General features: G+C 31.3%; 3 protein-coding genes across 4 annotated transcripts; 2 read left to right on the plus strand and 1 right to left on the minus strand.

Annotated features, from left to right (window-relative positions):
• Positions 1-336: 336 nt before the first annotated feature.
• Positions 337-3854, minus strand: Bma-cyp-23A1 (Uncharacterized protein; the record flags this gene model as incomplete). Of its 2 annotated transcripts, none has more annotated exons than XM_043078809.1 (9): positions 337-550; positions 826-1031; positions 1329-1530; positions 1834-1949; positions 2065-2250; positions 2407-2609; positions 2860-2997; positions 3437-3611; positions 3759-3854. In XM_043078809.1, 9 exons carry the CDS (start codon positions 3852-3854, stop codon positions 337-339), a joined length of 1536 nt encoding a protein of 511 aa, XP_042934743.1. The 2 variants fall into 2 exon arrangements, with proteins under 2 accessions (XP_042934743.1, XP_042934742.1); XM_043078808.1 differs by having other exon boundaries at positions 2359-2609.
• A 4955-nt stretch (positions 3855-8809) lies between these two features.
• Positions 8810-10621, plus strand: Bm5573 (Uncharacterized protein; the record flags this gene model as incomplete). Its single annotated transcript, XM_001900284.1, has 4 exons — positions 8810-8998; positions 9668-9757; positions 9887-10021; positions 10424-10621. 4 exons carry the CDS (start codon positions 8810-8812, stop codon positions 10619-10621), a joined length of 612 nt encoding a protein of 203 aa, XP_001900319.1.
• A 676-nt stretch (positions 10622-11297) lies between these two features.
• Bm13957 (Uncharacterized protein) lies at positions 11298-14935 on the plus strand (the record flags this gene model as incomplete). Its single annotated transcript, XM_043078810.1, has 12 exons — positions 11298-11397; positions 11615-11699; positions 11888-11977; positions 12361-12532; positions 12686-12750; positions 12936-13130; positions 13218-13365; positions 13442-13527; positions 13644-13799; positions 13902-13970; positions 14436-14541; positions 14708-14935. 12 exons carry the CDS (start codon positions 11298-11300, stop codon positions 14933-14935), a joined length of 1500 nt encoding a protein of 499 aa, XP_042934744.1.
• Positions 14936-16628: the final 1693 nt, after the last annotated feature.

The following is a 16628-nucleotide window of genomic DNA, read 5'->3' on the forward strand; positions in this document are numbered from 1 at the left end:
CATATACAATGTATATAACAGGAATGTGGCAGTAGGACAAATAGGTTTATTTATTGTGAAATAAATTAAGCTAAATTGCTCAATCTAATTGCTATAATCTTCTCAGCAGTTCAATTTGATCAACTCAGCGGTTTATACAGTAAAATTGAATAACAAGCTTTCTGACAGTACGACTTGTTATCGTGAGAATGATTTTGATTTAAAACTATAAATTTCTTGGAATAATTTCGAAAAACTTCTTGAAATAATTTCGGACATAACTTTTTGATTTCAATAAAACTGTGCTTGGAAAGCTTGATATTTCTTATTTTTCCCTGAGCAAATCAATATCAACAGCTAAACTATTCTTTTCTCCACAACACATTTGTATGGAGGTGGTGAAGTTGTCAGACCGAAGAGTCGTTTTGTTGAGGGATTCGGTCTGTTCGGCACGGTCCGAAAACGAAAATGTCTTATTAGATTAGCATAAATAAGGAATAGTTCAGCTTTCGCCAATGATTCACCCAAGCATTGTCGTTTACCAATGGAAAATGGGAAAAATGCATCATATCTAAAATTGGTCATCAAATTAAGCGAGCGGACAACTGATCACTTCATGCAAACTTCCCTCTTCCTAATATCTGATTGTTTATAGCATTCATTAGCTGATATTTCAGTTGGCAGTAAATATTAGCTGACAGTAAATATTCATAATCGCCCTAATGCATGATATCTTTAACGCTGTTGTTAGTTGAATTTCAGTTTTTTTTTTTTTGGTTTACAATATTTTAAAAAACAAAAAAGTAGACGACTACTCTCCAAAGCTAAGATGAATATAGACGTTACTTCTTAAGAGTGAATCCATCATCTTCTAGAAAACGCTCCGGACGGAACTCCCTGGGTTTCTCAAAATTTGTGGGATCATTCATCGCTATGGAAATTTGTGGGATACAAAGTGTTCCAGCCGGATAGTAATATTTTCCCATAACAACATCTTCCGCCACGGTTCGCAATAAATTGATGGGCAAAATATTAGCGAAACGTTGGATCTCCTGAAGAAAAATATTCAAAAGAAGAGTTCAGTGTTTTCTGTTGACTTACGAAGCTTTAATAGATACGTGTTTCAATAATTATGGATGCAGAAGCTGTTTTGCTCAGTAATTAAAGAACTTGCTGCCTACAAATTTCTCCAAGTTTATTTTTATATTCTTTCACTTAAAATTTTTTTCTAGATATTTCTTATTTCCCATGATATTTAAACATAGAGATTATAAAACTAAAAATCATAAAAATGAGTTGCAATATCGCTAACAAAATTGCTGCAAAATAATGGATGGAAAAAAATTTACATGAATGGTAGCCATTGTATATGAACATTTTGATTTGTCAGCAAGAGTAATCCTGCTCCCAATTTCATCTAATTCATTTTGAACTTTTGTTTGCACATCAGGATGAATCATTGAAAGAAGGAATCCCCACTTTAATGTTGTCACTGTTGTTTCCATCCCAGCATAAAATAAATCCAATAATAGCATCGTTAATTGCCATTCACTGCAATTAATAAATGCAAACTAATTAGCTTTCAGATGATAGTCTAAGCAAATATGATAGTTAAAACATATTTCAAAAAGTTTACAACTAAACAGCTAGGATGAACTAATTTGAACTGTACACAAACCAAAAACCAATAAATTAATGCACAGATAAAAGAATTTGCTTTATTGAATTAATTTCGACGATTTAAATAGCAAATTTAAACATCATGAAAAAAAGAAGAAACTATTTGGAGAAAAGTATTATCTGATTTAATGTCCATATCTCAAAAAGGAATTTTATAAGTAGTGAATTCAATACCTAAAATATTCACTCGGCTCACCGGATCTTTTTCTGCGATTTATTTCTGAGAGATATGCATACGTGAAATCTATGATTTCTGGAGATTCTTCGCAGTTGAATGCTTTCATGTGTACCTGAATCTATTAAATGAATATTAATTGATCATATGAGTGAACTATAAATTAGAATGAGTAGAAATATTGGTAAAAATTAGCAAAAGAAATAAGGAATAATGCCAATTAATTACACCTGTACTTCTCTGGAAATGAATTTCCATAGCTTATTTCGAAGATCCTTGAATTGTTTCCATTTATAATTTATGAATGGTATCCTTGTAGTTAACGGTAATGTTATATACAGTCCCATCAGCGGATGCATTACCAGTCGAGACTGGGAGTCTAGTAACGAATGCAAAAAACTGAATTCCGCACTTCCCTGACAAAATGTCTTTAATCAATGTAGGTCTAATTATTAAGATTGAATAAAATTAATCATTTTGCATTTTAGCTATACTCGACATCAAGACTGAAACAGGTTATAAACCTGTGGAAAACGATAACCAAATAATATGTTATTGATAATATTGCCCACACAAACGGCATGCATGGCGCATATGTCCATCTCTTGCCCAGTGCATTTCGCTTCCAGATAATCGATGAAGCTCTCAACTTCATTCATGATTTGCTGCTCTATTAGTATCCTACCAACTCCGAAATCTCGTAATACTCGAAGTACAAAGCGTCGCTGTTGCTTCCACTTATCACCGTCAATTTGAATTATACCATTAGCACCACCTACATCAAAACAAAATATCTGGAAGATGTAAATAAAATTGGGTAAATGATGAACAAATTCAGGACATTTTGCTATATTAAATTTAGTAACATAAATATGAGAAAAAGGGAGCATAGAGACTGTTCGGAATTGTACATACACATTTATGCTCGATTCTCGAAAGATGAGAAATTAAAAAAGTGCGTCTGCAAAGATTATTAGGTAAAATAAAATAGTGAACTACAAAAGAAAAAAATAGTTTATCATTACCCATGAAGAAGTCAGTTGCATAATTACGCCACCGATTACTAAACACCTCGCTATTACGTACAAAGTATTCGCGCATTGTTTCCACATCAGTAACCATTACCAAAGGTATCGGTCCGATCCAAAATGTGACCAGGTTACCTAAATCATAAAATTCTCTCTTCTGCAAATATTCTTTGCAGTTAACTTTTGGAGAATGCATTTAATCATATCATACTTATGTCGCATTCACATAATCAAGATTTAGTGCAGCAACCAAAAATTCGATGCTATTAAAATGCAAGCTAGCTATTCGAAAGGAAAAAGGCTATAACTGGAATGAATTATTTAGCGATTGCTTTTTTACTATTTAGAATTTCCATCTATAGCCGGATTGAGCAGTTGAAGTATTACTGAGATTGTTTTAGATTACTTAAACCTAGTGTAAAATTTGTACGAATAATCGAAACAATATTTTTTAATGGAAATTATTGCTTTCCCCCCTTAAACCGTATGTCTTTTCCAGCTAATCTTTTTTTTCGTAAACTTCCTGTAAACTACAACGGAAGCTTCAAATACTTTAGTAAAAAACAATTCTTACCGTATTTCTGCTTCCATGTAAGAAACATATCATCTATGGATTCATAAAATATGAAATGAAGAATATTGCCAAAAAAGAGCCATGGAGTTGGACCCGGTGGAAGAAATCGTCGTTTCCAACTCAATTCATGAAAAATGTATACTGCAGCTAGTAACATCAATGTTGGCGGTATTGGCTAGAAAAAGTAAACTGTTTGTTCGTTTCAAAGCTATTAAAAAGACGACTAACATTTTTTTAAAGGTCCATCTAAAACTTCACATATATTTGCTCACACTAATGTATTTACTAGCTCAATTAATTTCGTTAGAGCAAATAAACGTACCAAGGGAATAAATGAGATCCATGTTTTAGAATATAAAATTGAACTGATCGCTATTATCATCATCACAAATAATAAGATAAATCGAAAGCTATACATCGTGAAAATATGATCAGGTAGTTATAAACTTCGTTATTAATTGAATATTTCCCAGTATCTTCTGGAAGAACTATATTTGGGAGACCTAACGCTCATGTCACTTGATATACCTGAAAAAATCCTATCAGTTGATTGTAGAATCCTGGAAAATCAAATTAAAAAAAATAAAAAAAGATCAGTAGGAGAATAACAAACACTGACAGTAATAGCGGCATAGTATTTGGATAGTCGATTATCATGAACGACCCGGACAATCGAGGACAGCTCCCTATTTTCTCTCTTCTGTAGGTATTCCTCCCTTCGATCTCCGTTATTTTGCATGGTGATCTTTTTATCTTACCGCCCTTCAAATATGCCACCTAAAATTGTCATCTATCTGATCTACTCGTACTGACATATACTTGTATTGCATAATTCTTCTCTTCCTTATACGATTACCTTCCACTTCTCTACTCGTTTTGTTCCCGCATGAATTGATTGTTTTTAGAAAATTTCTTCACGTTCATATTAGTAATCTCTATTTCTCACCTTTTACGTTGTTGTTGCAGTTGTTTCAGACTGTGTTTTTTATAACGGAACTAATTTGGAATGAAACTAATTATAAACGATTAGCTATGCAAAAATTAGTTTTTTACAAAGTGAAAGAATTGACAGAAAAGTGATGGGAAAAGACAAGTAAGAGAAAATAGATATACTGAATAGAATTGTAGACCATAACGGGAGGATCCGATGTGTTAAAGTTTAACGACAAATCATATCTATGGATATGTCAGAATTTTTTAACAAATTATTTTACATGAATCTTTTGAATTAAATTTTTTCAAGCATACTTTTGTACAATGATATAGCATAATTGTAACACTTCATTCTCTAGAACTACGAATCCATGCTAGAAGTCATCTAGTACCACTAATGAAGCAGCAACTTGCGGTTGTTCGATTTTTTTGAACAAATGCATAGCATCATAAAGTTCAAGAAGTTTATTTACAATCCAGATTTCAGTTAACTGCTTTGCTAAAATTGTTTTTAAACACTCATAAGAAATACTATTTCGCAGAATCTGTCTAATTTGTAGGCAAATATGAGACTTTGATTAAAAACTTAGTCATGTCAATTTTTGACTTTACTAATGTCATCTGATAATACATTCTGATATGTGATTACTTGAACCAAGCATACTTTTAGATAGGACAAAAGATATTCTCAGGAAAAAGAAGTGCGAAAAGTAGAATTCATAACTTGAATCATTTTTAGTTGTTTAAGGAAAATAAAATTCAAGAAGAACTAGTAAAAACAGAACAACGACTGAAAACTTTTTTGTATTTGCTGGTAGTTCACGCCTTTATATATTGATTCCTGATTCAGTAATTAGTCAGGTTTTTGTGGCGAAATGTTTTATGTAAAAGGTTAATTTATAATTGAAAAGTGATGAAATGACACAAAGTTTCATGATGTATGTTCCCGTCTGGCACCCTGTAAAGTTATTTGGAATTGGTTTTTGTTCCAACGACGCCAATAAATAGGTCTGAAATATTCTAGCCACGCTCAGTCAATAACTTTCCATGCATTCAAACACATCCAGGTGGTCATCTAACAGACCTTCATAAATCTGGTGCAGTTAAATCTTACTGGTTTCCTAAAAGATCAATGAATATTTATGCTAAGGACATACAAAAAAACATTCACTTATTGATATAATAATGGACATATATGATGATATATAATGATATCTGTTTTTCTTTAATACAACATTTACAAAAAGGATCAAATTCACGGAGTGAACATCATTCTTGTTTATTATATGGTTGTCACTGTCCAAGAAGTATAAGAAGAATAGCTTCATCAGATAGACATCATCACTTAAGTTCAAACTACAAATCTCATATTTGTTGGTTTTCAATCTTGATTTCTTTTCACTTCGTATTCCACTCTGCGAAAGCTGTCCAAAAAATCTTCCCAAATCTTTTGTTCTTCATTTTCTTAAAATATTTGATATTTGAAATACTTTTTAATTAGTTCGTCGATTTTCCAATGAAAAATATTAGATGCAACTTTCAAAGAAGAAATTTGGGGCAAGTGAAAATTGTTGTTGTTTTTTATAGATAACAAAAAGATTCTTAAGCTACGTCAAATGATGTGAATATGGAGAAAAAAATGAATCCACATACTGTTGAATGATACATATTTGATTACTAGTAAAACGTGATTTTAGGAAGTAAAAGTGGAACAGGACCAGTCGATCTTTTCAATATTTTTTTTGTATAACAAGTATTTCTGATTTACTAAAAAGAGTGTGGTTTTATAATTTTTGTTATTGTTGATTTTTAAAAGATAGATCTCAAATATATATATATATATATATATTAAAAAAAGATATATACAAATATATATATATATAAAAAAGATATATATATATATACAAATATATATATATACTACCATGCATCTTAACTTTATTAGAAGTATTTTCTCTGAGAGCGTTTAAAAATGCCTAATTTTAATGAAAGTCGATTCATGACTGGAATTGTTTTGAATTTTCTACGAACTTGACAGCTTTTATACATTGTTGATGTTGGGTATTAGTTATTTACCCAATCTCTTATTATAACTTACTCTATCATTCATAATCATCTGATAATACTTTAGATATGAATAAATTATGAAGAAATCTTATTTAGGAACCATTTTATCTTCCTTGCTTCTCAAGATACTTGAAATTTGTTGCATATAACTCCTAGATCTAGTATATAATTTTTATTGTAATGTCTAAAAGTGCAAGAACTGATTGAAACTTTTTCTCTTGTATAATTTTTAACAGTGATTTATTCGCTGCTGGTTAAAATTTTCGCTTCATTTCCTTACTTTTTCAAGTGCTCAAAATTCGGTAAACATATGTTAGAGTTATAGTAATTGCTATATGGACAAAAACAAAGCGAATTTCAAATTTATGGAAGTAGTACTTATGCTTCTGAAAAATTTTTTCTTTTTTTAGCTTTTCAGTACTAATAAACTAATAACTTTATAGATTTTATAAACATCATATAGCAGCTTGTAAGTTTAAGTGTAAAATAACAAGTTTCTGAAAAATATGGCCGGAATTTGTTTTATATTAATTACGAATAAGTTTCATGCATTTGTATTCACATCATTCACACATCAATTTTGCATTTTGATACAGTTGGACTTGATAATAAGTTTAATGACTACACAGTTATGAAGACTTTTAATGTTAGTAATTACCGGTAAATGATTCAAATATGTTGCAATTCAGCAGATATGGAATTCCTCAATCAACAAGCAATCTTTTAATTGATCTCTGATATTTGTCCAGTTTCCTTTGATAATGTTATTTCTAATAAGAGGAGAAATATTTCTGAAATGAAGTGATGTCATAATTGGTTTGTAGTTATGATATCACTTCAAAAATTCTGGGTAAATTTAATTTCTGTGCATATCAAAGCCACTTCAGAAATATATACCTATATTGAGAGCACTACTATTCCCCAAATTTCTTCATTTTATTGTTAAAGCCAAAAATGAAATTACCTTTTAAAAATGTCACAACCAAGTGTTTCTCATATTGACCTTCTTCCTACTAGATAAATTGTTACCGCCCTATGTATCTCTTCTTCCTGCTAGATAAAATAATTTTCTTAAAGTTAAAAACCAGTCGATAAGGAACTTTAACGAGTGTTTGAATGTATATGATTCTTTCACTGTTCATAAATACTGCACTAAATCATTGTAGTATGGCCGTTATATGCATCTTATAATAGAGTAAAAAAAGTGACCAAGCAAGAGGGATGACCAAACAAGAGAGATGACCAAGCAAGTTCTACCTGCTATTTTGTAAAAGACACAGAAATGAAACAGTGAAGTTTGTGATGTATGACAACGAAGCGTTTTTTTTCGCGTCTTATTTTACATCACAGTTGGAGCTGAAATAAACAATAGTATGTTGATATATATGTTATCTCTACTGATGTATCTATCATATGGCACGTCAGAACTGGGTTATACCGACCGGTGAAGTGCAGATCAGCCCATATTTCTTTATAGGGTTAGATTTTATCGGTCACATGCGCTTATTTGACGATTGAGGAGGTTAAATTGTAATTCATTTGTCATCTAGGGCAATGTTGTTGACAATTTAGGGCATTCTGAACAATATCCGCTGGATCCTTACATTTGTGAGATAAATTGTGTGCGTATCATTTCATCAGCATTCATTGTTCACGGCTTATAATTTGAAATTATTCAGTTTCTGAACGCTTGTTTTTTAAAAAAAAATTTGTTTTTTTAAAACTAATTTCCCAATCACTTGAATTTGTTTCTAAGTTGAAATTAATTTCTTTTATTAAGCTGCTGCTCAAAGTCGTGCAAAAATAATATTATTTCTGGTAGTGTGATTTATCGGAATGATTCTTTCTATCGCAAATTTTGCCCAAATTGCGGTATTAATATCTTTTTTGCCACACCACTTGTCAACTAACCTATCGATGATGACCTTCCGTTCTCTAAAATGGTTTATCTACTCATATGGTCGTTTCATTTCTTTTTGTTTATTATTTATTATAGTGTATTCTTAATTTTCGACTATTTTTATCTATCCGGTCAATTTATGTTTGCAAAGTTTAAAATGAAAACTATTCCAGAAATGGTAATTCCACGCTAATTTCATTTTATAACGTATGTATAGAGTAAGAGTAATTTTAATTTCATATAATTTCAAGAAATGAATTTTGAACAAATACATCCGTTGAAATGAATTTTGAATAAATACATAATTCTCCAGTTAACTGTTACTAAATAGTGCAATTCTGATGGATCGAATGAAAAGGCTTGTGCTCAACAAAATAATCTTTCGTCGTTTCAAATTATATTTATTGAAAAAATATTTTGTTGAAAAAAATATCTTCTAACATTACATAATCAGCATTTTTTCAAGAAATTCAATGAGTCGAAATACTACCGGCAACAATGACGAAATCCTCTCTTCTATGTATCACACAGCAATGAATCGACGAAGCAGCAGAAGTCTGTTGAAGTATGGGTCATCGGATAAAGAAGTTTCACATATCTGTGAGAGTTCAATCGTAGACAAAGAACATTTAGCGTCCATATGCACACATCTTTGCAATCAAGTTAGTGAAACTTTTTTAGAATTAAGTCTAGTAAGGTGTAATATCAAACATTTTCGAATGTGTATTACCATAATGTAACGTCGACATAGGAATGATATACATTCGTTTGTACCACTTAAGTATGACATTACATCGCCACACATTATTGAACGATATTGTTATGCTGATGAGAATTACTCATTCCGGTTGGTAGTCGATTTTTACACTCTAATTACTAATTAGTAATATTAGTAATTAATAATAGTCCAGTTACTAATTAATACAAGCAGAAAACCTTTGCTAAGAGACTTTAAAAAATAACAGCAAGTAAGGAAAGTAATTGGAGGGAAGTGAAAAAAAGGAAATGATGAAACAAAACAAAACCTCATTCTGGAACGTTTCCATCTCGGAATTTCAAGCAGAAGTAACTATACTGTTAGTAGTACCAGCTTATACTCCTTTTTGTTTTTCCTTTAACTAGTTATCTGATTTTCCATCGTTTTTTTTTTTTTTGAGAGGAAAGAGGGGAGAAAAAAAATATTTCACTGTGTCTTCTAAGCCACTGGAGTGATGGAATCACAAAATTGTGCTCCAAAATATGGAAATGTCCCCGCAAGAATTATTAAAAAATAAGAATTTAAACTAACTTTACAATATTAAATTTCTGTTTGTAGTCGGAGCAATTTGCAGCTAAAAACGATCATTAACCTGCTGATAGACTTTGCGGGGGATGTTTGTGATGAATCAGCAACTGCACGTAGTTTGCTCTGCGAATTAGAGGTCATCTTTCTTCCCATTTACAGTTTTTATTCATTCTTTTTTAAAGTCTCATATTGATTTATGAAGAGTTTTCAAAAATTCATCAAAAGAAAAATGAATATATAATGTAATGTAATAACTGTATTTCAGGACAAGGTAATGCCGTTTCTGGTAAATTTAGATATCGAAATGGCCTCATCAGAGAAACTTATCCGAATAAATATTGATACAGCAAGAATTAGTGAAACTAAAGTGGACTGGTTGCTGAAATTCAATAAGTGCAAGGTTCTATCTGACTCAAGTACTATGAATTCCACAGCAGAGTGTGATAAAGATGAGAAAGGTCATATAGGTAACAATGGGACATAGAAAGACAAATCGCGCTAGCGAACAACTTTCCCCTGAATTAGTAGGTAAAATGAAGTAAATCTGGGAACATATTGTGGACTGAGTGATAAGAAATAGAAAAAACTCTTGAACCCAATAGAACCCTGCAGAATCATTATATGCATGAGTCAAATAAGTTATTTTTGTTTTCATCTTTTTAGATTGACTTAATCTGGAATCAAAATTATTTAAAACACATAACTTCTAAACCGTCATTCTCTAATGAGTAACCAGATAAATTTGGACTTTGAAAATATCTTACTCATTATGAGAGATTTTTTTTTTATCTATTTATTTCAGTTGGAAATGCGCGAAATGCTGGCCACGCTTTCTGGCGCAGTCTACAAAGATCTGGAACGAGTGCTGTCGCTGAGGTGCCGAGGTTGTTGTGGTATGATTTTTAAAAAAGAATTGATGCTCTATTTATATCAAATGAAGAAAGGCACTGATAAACTGTATAAAGAAATCAAATTGGAACAAACAGCACTCATCCATTAATCTGTAATTATATATTGAATGTTGTGATTTAATATATTTTTGCGTATTATCTATTCAGATTTGTACATTTAAAGAAAGACTCTCAACATAAGAGTACATTTCATACTCATATCATATCATATATATATACCTTTTGTAAAACCAACACATATTAATCAAAATATGCCATGGTAATAGAAGTAAATAAAAACAGTTTGAAAATTGTTTTAATGACACAACAAGGATAGGGAACGTTAAAGGAAGCAGAAGATGAACAGTGATTGTATACTCAGTTAATTAAGTTGGATCGCTGCATAAGTCTCCCGGGGCTTTCCGAGGTTTTTTATCTTTGTGTGTTAATGGTTGTCAGTTCCCGAGATGGTACGAAGAGCGGTATGGCTGCATGTAGTAATTTGACGAACTAGAGAAAAAGAACACGTTTATAGAGATCACTGATAATCGAATATGAGCGGCGGGAAAATAGTGCGGAAATTAGAGGTACGAGAAAGATTAATGAGATTATGTGATAATAACGTAAAGAAAGGGGAGAGCTTGAGTGAGGTAAGAAGAGAAGGTAGAGGCAGTCTAGCGCTGGTCTGGATACGAGTTGCGCACAGAGAGAGTGTGTCGGATGACCAACCACTTTTCTCGAACTAATGTTGGTAGTATGGTGAGGTCTGAGGTGAAGGAAGCAGGAATGGACGTTGTCATCAGTAGAACAAATCAAACAGTATTCTTTATTGTTCTATGCTTTGCTTTCACTCTTCAGATTGCCTTATCGTTGGGATCTTATTCTGGTTTGTTTTCACTTACCATTCATTAATGAAATTAGTTTACTTGTCTTACTTTCTTCACGATCCTTTTCACATCATTTTTTATTCGATCACATAACATTTAATGTAAAGAGGCTTTAGATGCCGAAAGAAAAAATTTTATATTGCTTTGTTGTTATGAGGAAGACATGACACAGATCTTCCCCGTACTTTTTTTTCTTATTAGGAAATCATCTTCTAGGTCATGCAACCCCGCCGATGTATGGTGATTATGAGGCTCAGAGACATTGGATGGAAATCACATATCATTTGCCTATTAATCAGTGGTATTAATATTACTACTTTAAAATTTTTGACATAATTTTGTAGGTGTTTGCTGAATTGAATCGAATTTTTCTAGCTGAGAGTTTATGTATCGTATTTCAATCTTCTTTCGAAGCTTATTTAGTATATTTTATCTTTCTTAAAGTTTTGTCATTTATATGTTGAGATGCAGCAAATTTTTCATTAATAGGTACGTAAATGGTAGTGATAATGACTTAAATTACTGGGGACTGGATTATCCACCTCTTACAGCTTATCACAGTTGGCTTCTCGGAACTTTGTGAGTTTATCCATACTTAAGTTTTTTTTTTTTCCTCCAGTTGTTGCAGTTATTATAATAACTAGATGGAAACTGAATCTAAATTTTTTTACATAAGTGTTACTGTGAAAAATAGTTCATCATTCTGATCGAAATTGAATCCAGAGCCTTTTTTATTCAAAACCAATTGATGAATGGGAATTTCAGGGGAAAAAAAATGAGAAAATATGTCATATAATCAGGAATTATTATTACAAAGCAGATGCGTAATTTTGCGATTTATGTTCTTTTTGGAATAATACTGGAATATTTATATGACTTTAAATGAAAGTTTTTATCTACATTTTCTTCTCCCTACTGGTATTTTATTAGTAGTTATAAAGTTATAAATGATAACTTTGCAGAGCGAACAAGCTGAATCGTTCATGGATTGAGCTACATATATCAAGGGGGATGGAGACAGAGACTCACAAAATCTTCATGCGATTTACTGTTGTAGCAACTTTTTGGATAGTTTATGTTTCTTCCTTATTACTTTCAACCGGTTTCTTTCGCAACACTTTATCTCAAAGAATGGTAAGCTTTATTTAAAACTTGTTTTTTTTTTTTTTCTTTTTTTTTAATGGCTCTTTTTTTTTTCTTTTCATAAATGTTGTCTATGATTGAAGTTCTGAATAATTTCTAGTAAAACTTCGAAGAAAAGAACGATGTTAAGACGTCATATTGCAGCTTAATTATTGTGCGATAGCTGTGCTTTATCCAGGATTGTTGGTAGTGGATAGTGGCCATTTTCAGTTGGTTTTGGACTCTTATTTGGATGTTTTGTGTTGCACTTTTTTTTGTTTAAATTTGATAATTCTTACTGTATAAAAAGCAAAGGTCATCCGAGAGTGACAGCTATTCACTGCCTTGAGTATGCTATGTTTATTTGCTGAATGAAGAAAATTCGCTTATCGCATTCTCCTAATTTTGATTTTAGATACAATCACGTGTCTCTTGGATTATTTCTCTTTTCATTTGCTTGCTTCGTTTCAAGTTTTTTAAAACTTGGTTCAATGTTTTTTGTATTATCATTAAGCTTCAAACAAATGGAGTTGTACCATGCCTTGCCGGTTGCCATTTATTTATTGTCAGAGTCATTTTCAAGTGATAATCGATTAAGCATGAGTCAGAGGTTTTTTTTTTTGTTAGTACAGCAGTCGACAAAAGTAAATGTAGTAACATACTTTTATTCATTAAACTAAAAGAATGTATCCTTTAGATATTTTTGTTGGGCAGAACAGCTGCTTATATTGTTTATTACTGTCATCGTCACAATTCTGTTCGTCTGTTTTCCTTTTCTTATCACCAGATCTGATTTGATGCAGATTTTATACAGGATTTTTCCATTTTACCGCGGCATTTTCGAGGTATAAAAATGATATTATTTTATTTAACATATTTTATTTCAGATGCTAAAAGTGTTATAAAGTAACATTTGTTTAGGATAAAGTGGCGAATTTTTGGTGTTCCATTAATGTATTTTACAAATTGAAGGATAATTTTGAAACAGTATTTTTGTTGCGCATAAGGTACCCATTCCTAATTTTTGCTTTTTTGAATTTTATTCTATTAGATTTTTTATTAGTAGTGATAATTGTATATTGCGACTGGTGGATTTAATGATTTACGAAACTTTTATTTTTAGCACCATAATGGTTCTTATAACGAATATTCCGTGGTCAGTGTGTTTATTTTGTCATCCAACTATGACGAACTTCAAATATTGTTTATTGGCATCCAGTTTATCTTTCTTTTTGTTTTCATTTCAAGTCCATGAAAAATCAATCCTTCTTGTAGCCCTGTATGTTTCTTCATTTTTTTTCTTTTTTTAGTTCCAATAATATTTTAGATCAATATCCAGATTATTTTACTTTGTGATAAGAAGAATAGTATCTTGTTGCAGACCTGCCATATTGTTGTGGAATGAGAATCCTGTGCTTGTGTCTTGGTTACTGATTATTTCAAATACAAGGTTGTATATTTTTGCTGTTGTTCTCACCCCTATTGAATTTGACAGCTTTTTTTAAGATACCATAAATTAACATTGAGAAACCATGTACTGATACATATATTGATACATTATAAAAGCTTTAATGCTTTATTATAGACTGCAAATTCGTAGTTGTAGGTGCGAAGTGATTAGCATTCTGGTAGCGTGAACCCAAGTTTTATTTTGCAGAAAAAAAAAGAATGAAGCTAGGCAATAAAATTTATTCCTAGCACTTTTTATTTACAATATCATTAACTTTTATATGCCTCGAATTTTCTAAGTTCCTTGTTCTCGATTGAATTAATAAGTGTTCCTACTGCCAGAGCCATTTACATTTGACGATGACAATCGTTAACTTCGAAAATAACTTTTTTTTTTGAATATAAAATCCATTTATTTTTATGCTCGCATTTGATTGGTAGGTTACAACAAAGTAGTTTTTTTCAGTCTCTATCCATTGTGCATCAAAGACGGCAATGCTATTCATTTGGCGTTATTTATTTTCTATTATATTATTACATATTCATCCTTTTCAAAACTTTCGATGTTTATGGTACTTTATATTTTCTATTAAAAGAACTTGACGCTTGCTTGAAATAATTCTAAAAGGTTACATCTTGCAAGGGTTTATTTGACTTCTAGCTGTCAGCACTATCATAACTACCTCAAATTCATTGCCACTTTTTTTATGTTTTGGGATTGTTGGAATGTATTTTTAGCAATTGGTTGTTCATGGAAGCTGTTTGGCATCGTTAGCACTTTGTTTGGCAAGTTTACTTTTTGCACCACCAGCACGATTTCCTCATATTTTTTCTCTTTTAATAGCGGTTTACTGTTTTCTTCATTTCATAACGTTTTTTCTGTATATTAACTTGGTTACATTGCGATTTAGATTTAAGAAGCTGGAAATTGTAGACTTATTTTTTACTTTAGTTCATGAATTGTAATGAGCTGTAATTTTTCTGTCCTTGTCAGTTGGAATTATAAAAAATTGGGACTATAAAATTCAAATTTGTGGCACTTATCGCCAGTATTCAGCCAATATTAGGCTTCAGCCGGTTTTCCAGTTGTAATAAACTGTCGTATTTCTTTAATGAAACCTAAAATACCTCTTTAATTTTACCAATTATATTAAAAGCTTTAATAAATTGCAGTATATATCTTTTTTTCATTATATTATCGAGAATAGTTTTATGAGCTTTGGTAGTATTTCGATTTGCCAGTAGTCATAATAATCATGATGTATGTCAGTTGCAGGGGAAAATTCGTTCTTTTGTTACTGACGTAAAAAATAACTTGAATGCTTAATCTTGAAACCTATGACATGATTTAAGATGGAAAACATAATCGAACCTATGATATGTTCGTGGGTCGAACAGTTTCATTTTTGCATGTCGAAAAGACAATACATGATGCAACATATTCTCTTGTTCATATTTCTCTTTCATCACTCATGATTATATATATATATATAAACATTCTACTGTGGATGTATGAAAAGTTTTCCAAGCTGAAAAGTTCAATACAGTTTACTAAAGTATAAATTGAACTGCAGCGCCTATAAATTTTGCAAGTCTTAACAAGATTACGGTTAGCGATCTCTTGCCTCAATGAATAAAGATACTTATTATAAAAAAGAAATAATTAGAATACAAAATCTGATTTTAAAGGGGCGATGCAGGACATCTGTTTAATTTGGAGAAAAAGTGGTAGGTAGCTGAAATGAAGCCTCTCGCTGAATGATTTTCTCCTTGCTATTATGAAGGGGTGATTAAAATATTGGAATAATCGAAGAGTCACACGAGACGAAGCTTCAAGACAGCAGCGCTATTTACATTTTTTGTGTCTTCTTTTCCAACTAAAACCAATTTTAAACACAAGCATTATACAAACTTTTTTAGACAGTTTTCGGACATTACTTACTTTGAAAAATTCATGTTCCTCTAAAATTAATTTAGGAAACGAAGTAGATATTTTCTCAAATACGTGAAAATAACGTTACGCAACCTGGAATAAGACTTGATATATCTGTAAAATATATCTGTTAATCTGCTTGACCATCATGTACAACTGTCTCCGAGCAATCATAGCTGCTTTGTGGGTGAACACGAGTGCGTAACTGCAGAAATCTCTTTAACTATGACTCCATCGTACCCTTTACACATTTTGTCGGACCACTTGTCAAAGCAAGTTTACAAATTGACTGAAGAAGTTTGCATAATGCTTGTATTTGAAATTGGTTCAGTTGAAACCCAGTACTATTATATAGCTGTTTAGAAAACTAAGGAAGACATAAGAAGTGTTCGGTGCGACTGAATGAAAGTGATTTGAAATGTTAATAATTGGTTCCATGCTGTTCGAAACAGTGCGACCTATCAGCTATTTTAATATTTTAATCTTTTTTATACTAAATGCCTTAAACAGATAACTTTTTCGCAAGGAATAAATTTTATTTTTGGTTCCAATATCAGAATAACCTTTTTCAAAATTGATTTGGAGTCTGTACTTCCGTTTTGGTTGTTATAAAATTATGATTTAAAATTCTGACACTTTTTGTTAGAATGATTGTTGTTATCATTTCATTATCGGTTCCTGGATAAGCTGGATAAAACTTTCAGTTAAAAAAAGGAAGGCGAATGA

This window comes from Brugia malayi (assembly GCF_000002995.4).
Source record: "Brugia malayi strain FR3 genome assembly, contig: Bm_v4_Chr2_contig_001, whole genome shotgun sequence".
In the NCBI taxonomy this organism is placed as follows: domain Eukaryota; kingdom Metazoa; phylum Nematoda; class Chromadorea; order Rhabditida; family Onchocercidae; genus Brugia; species Brugia malayi.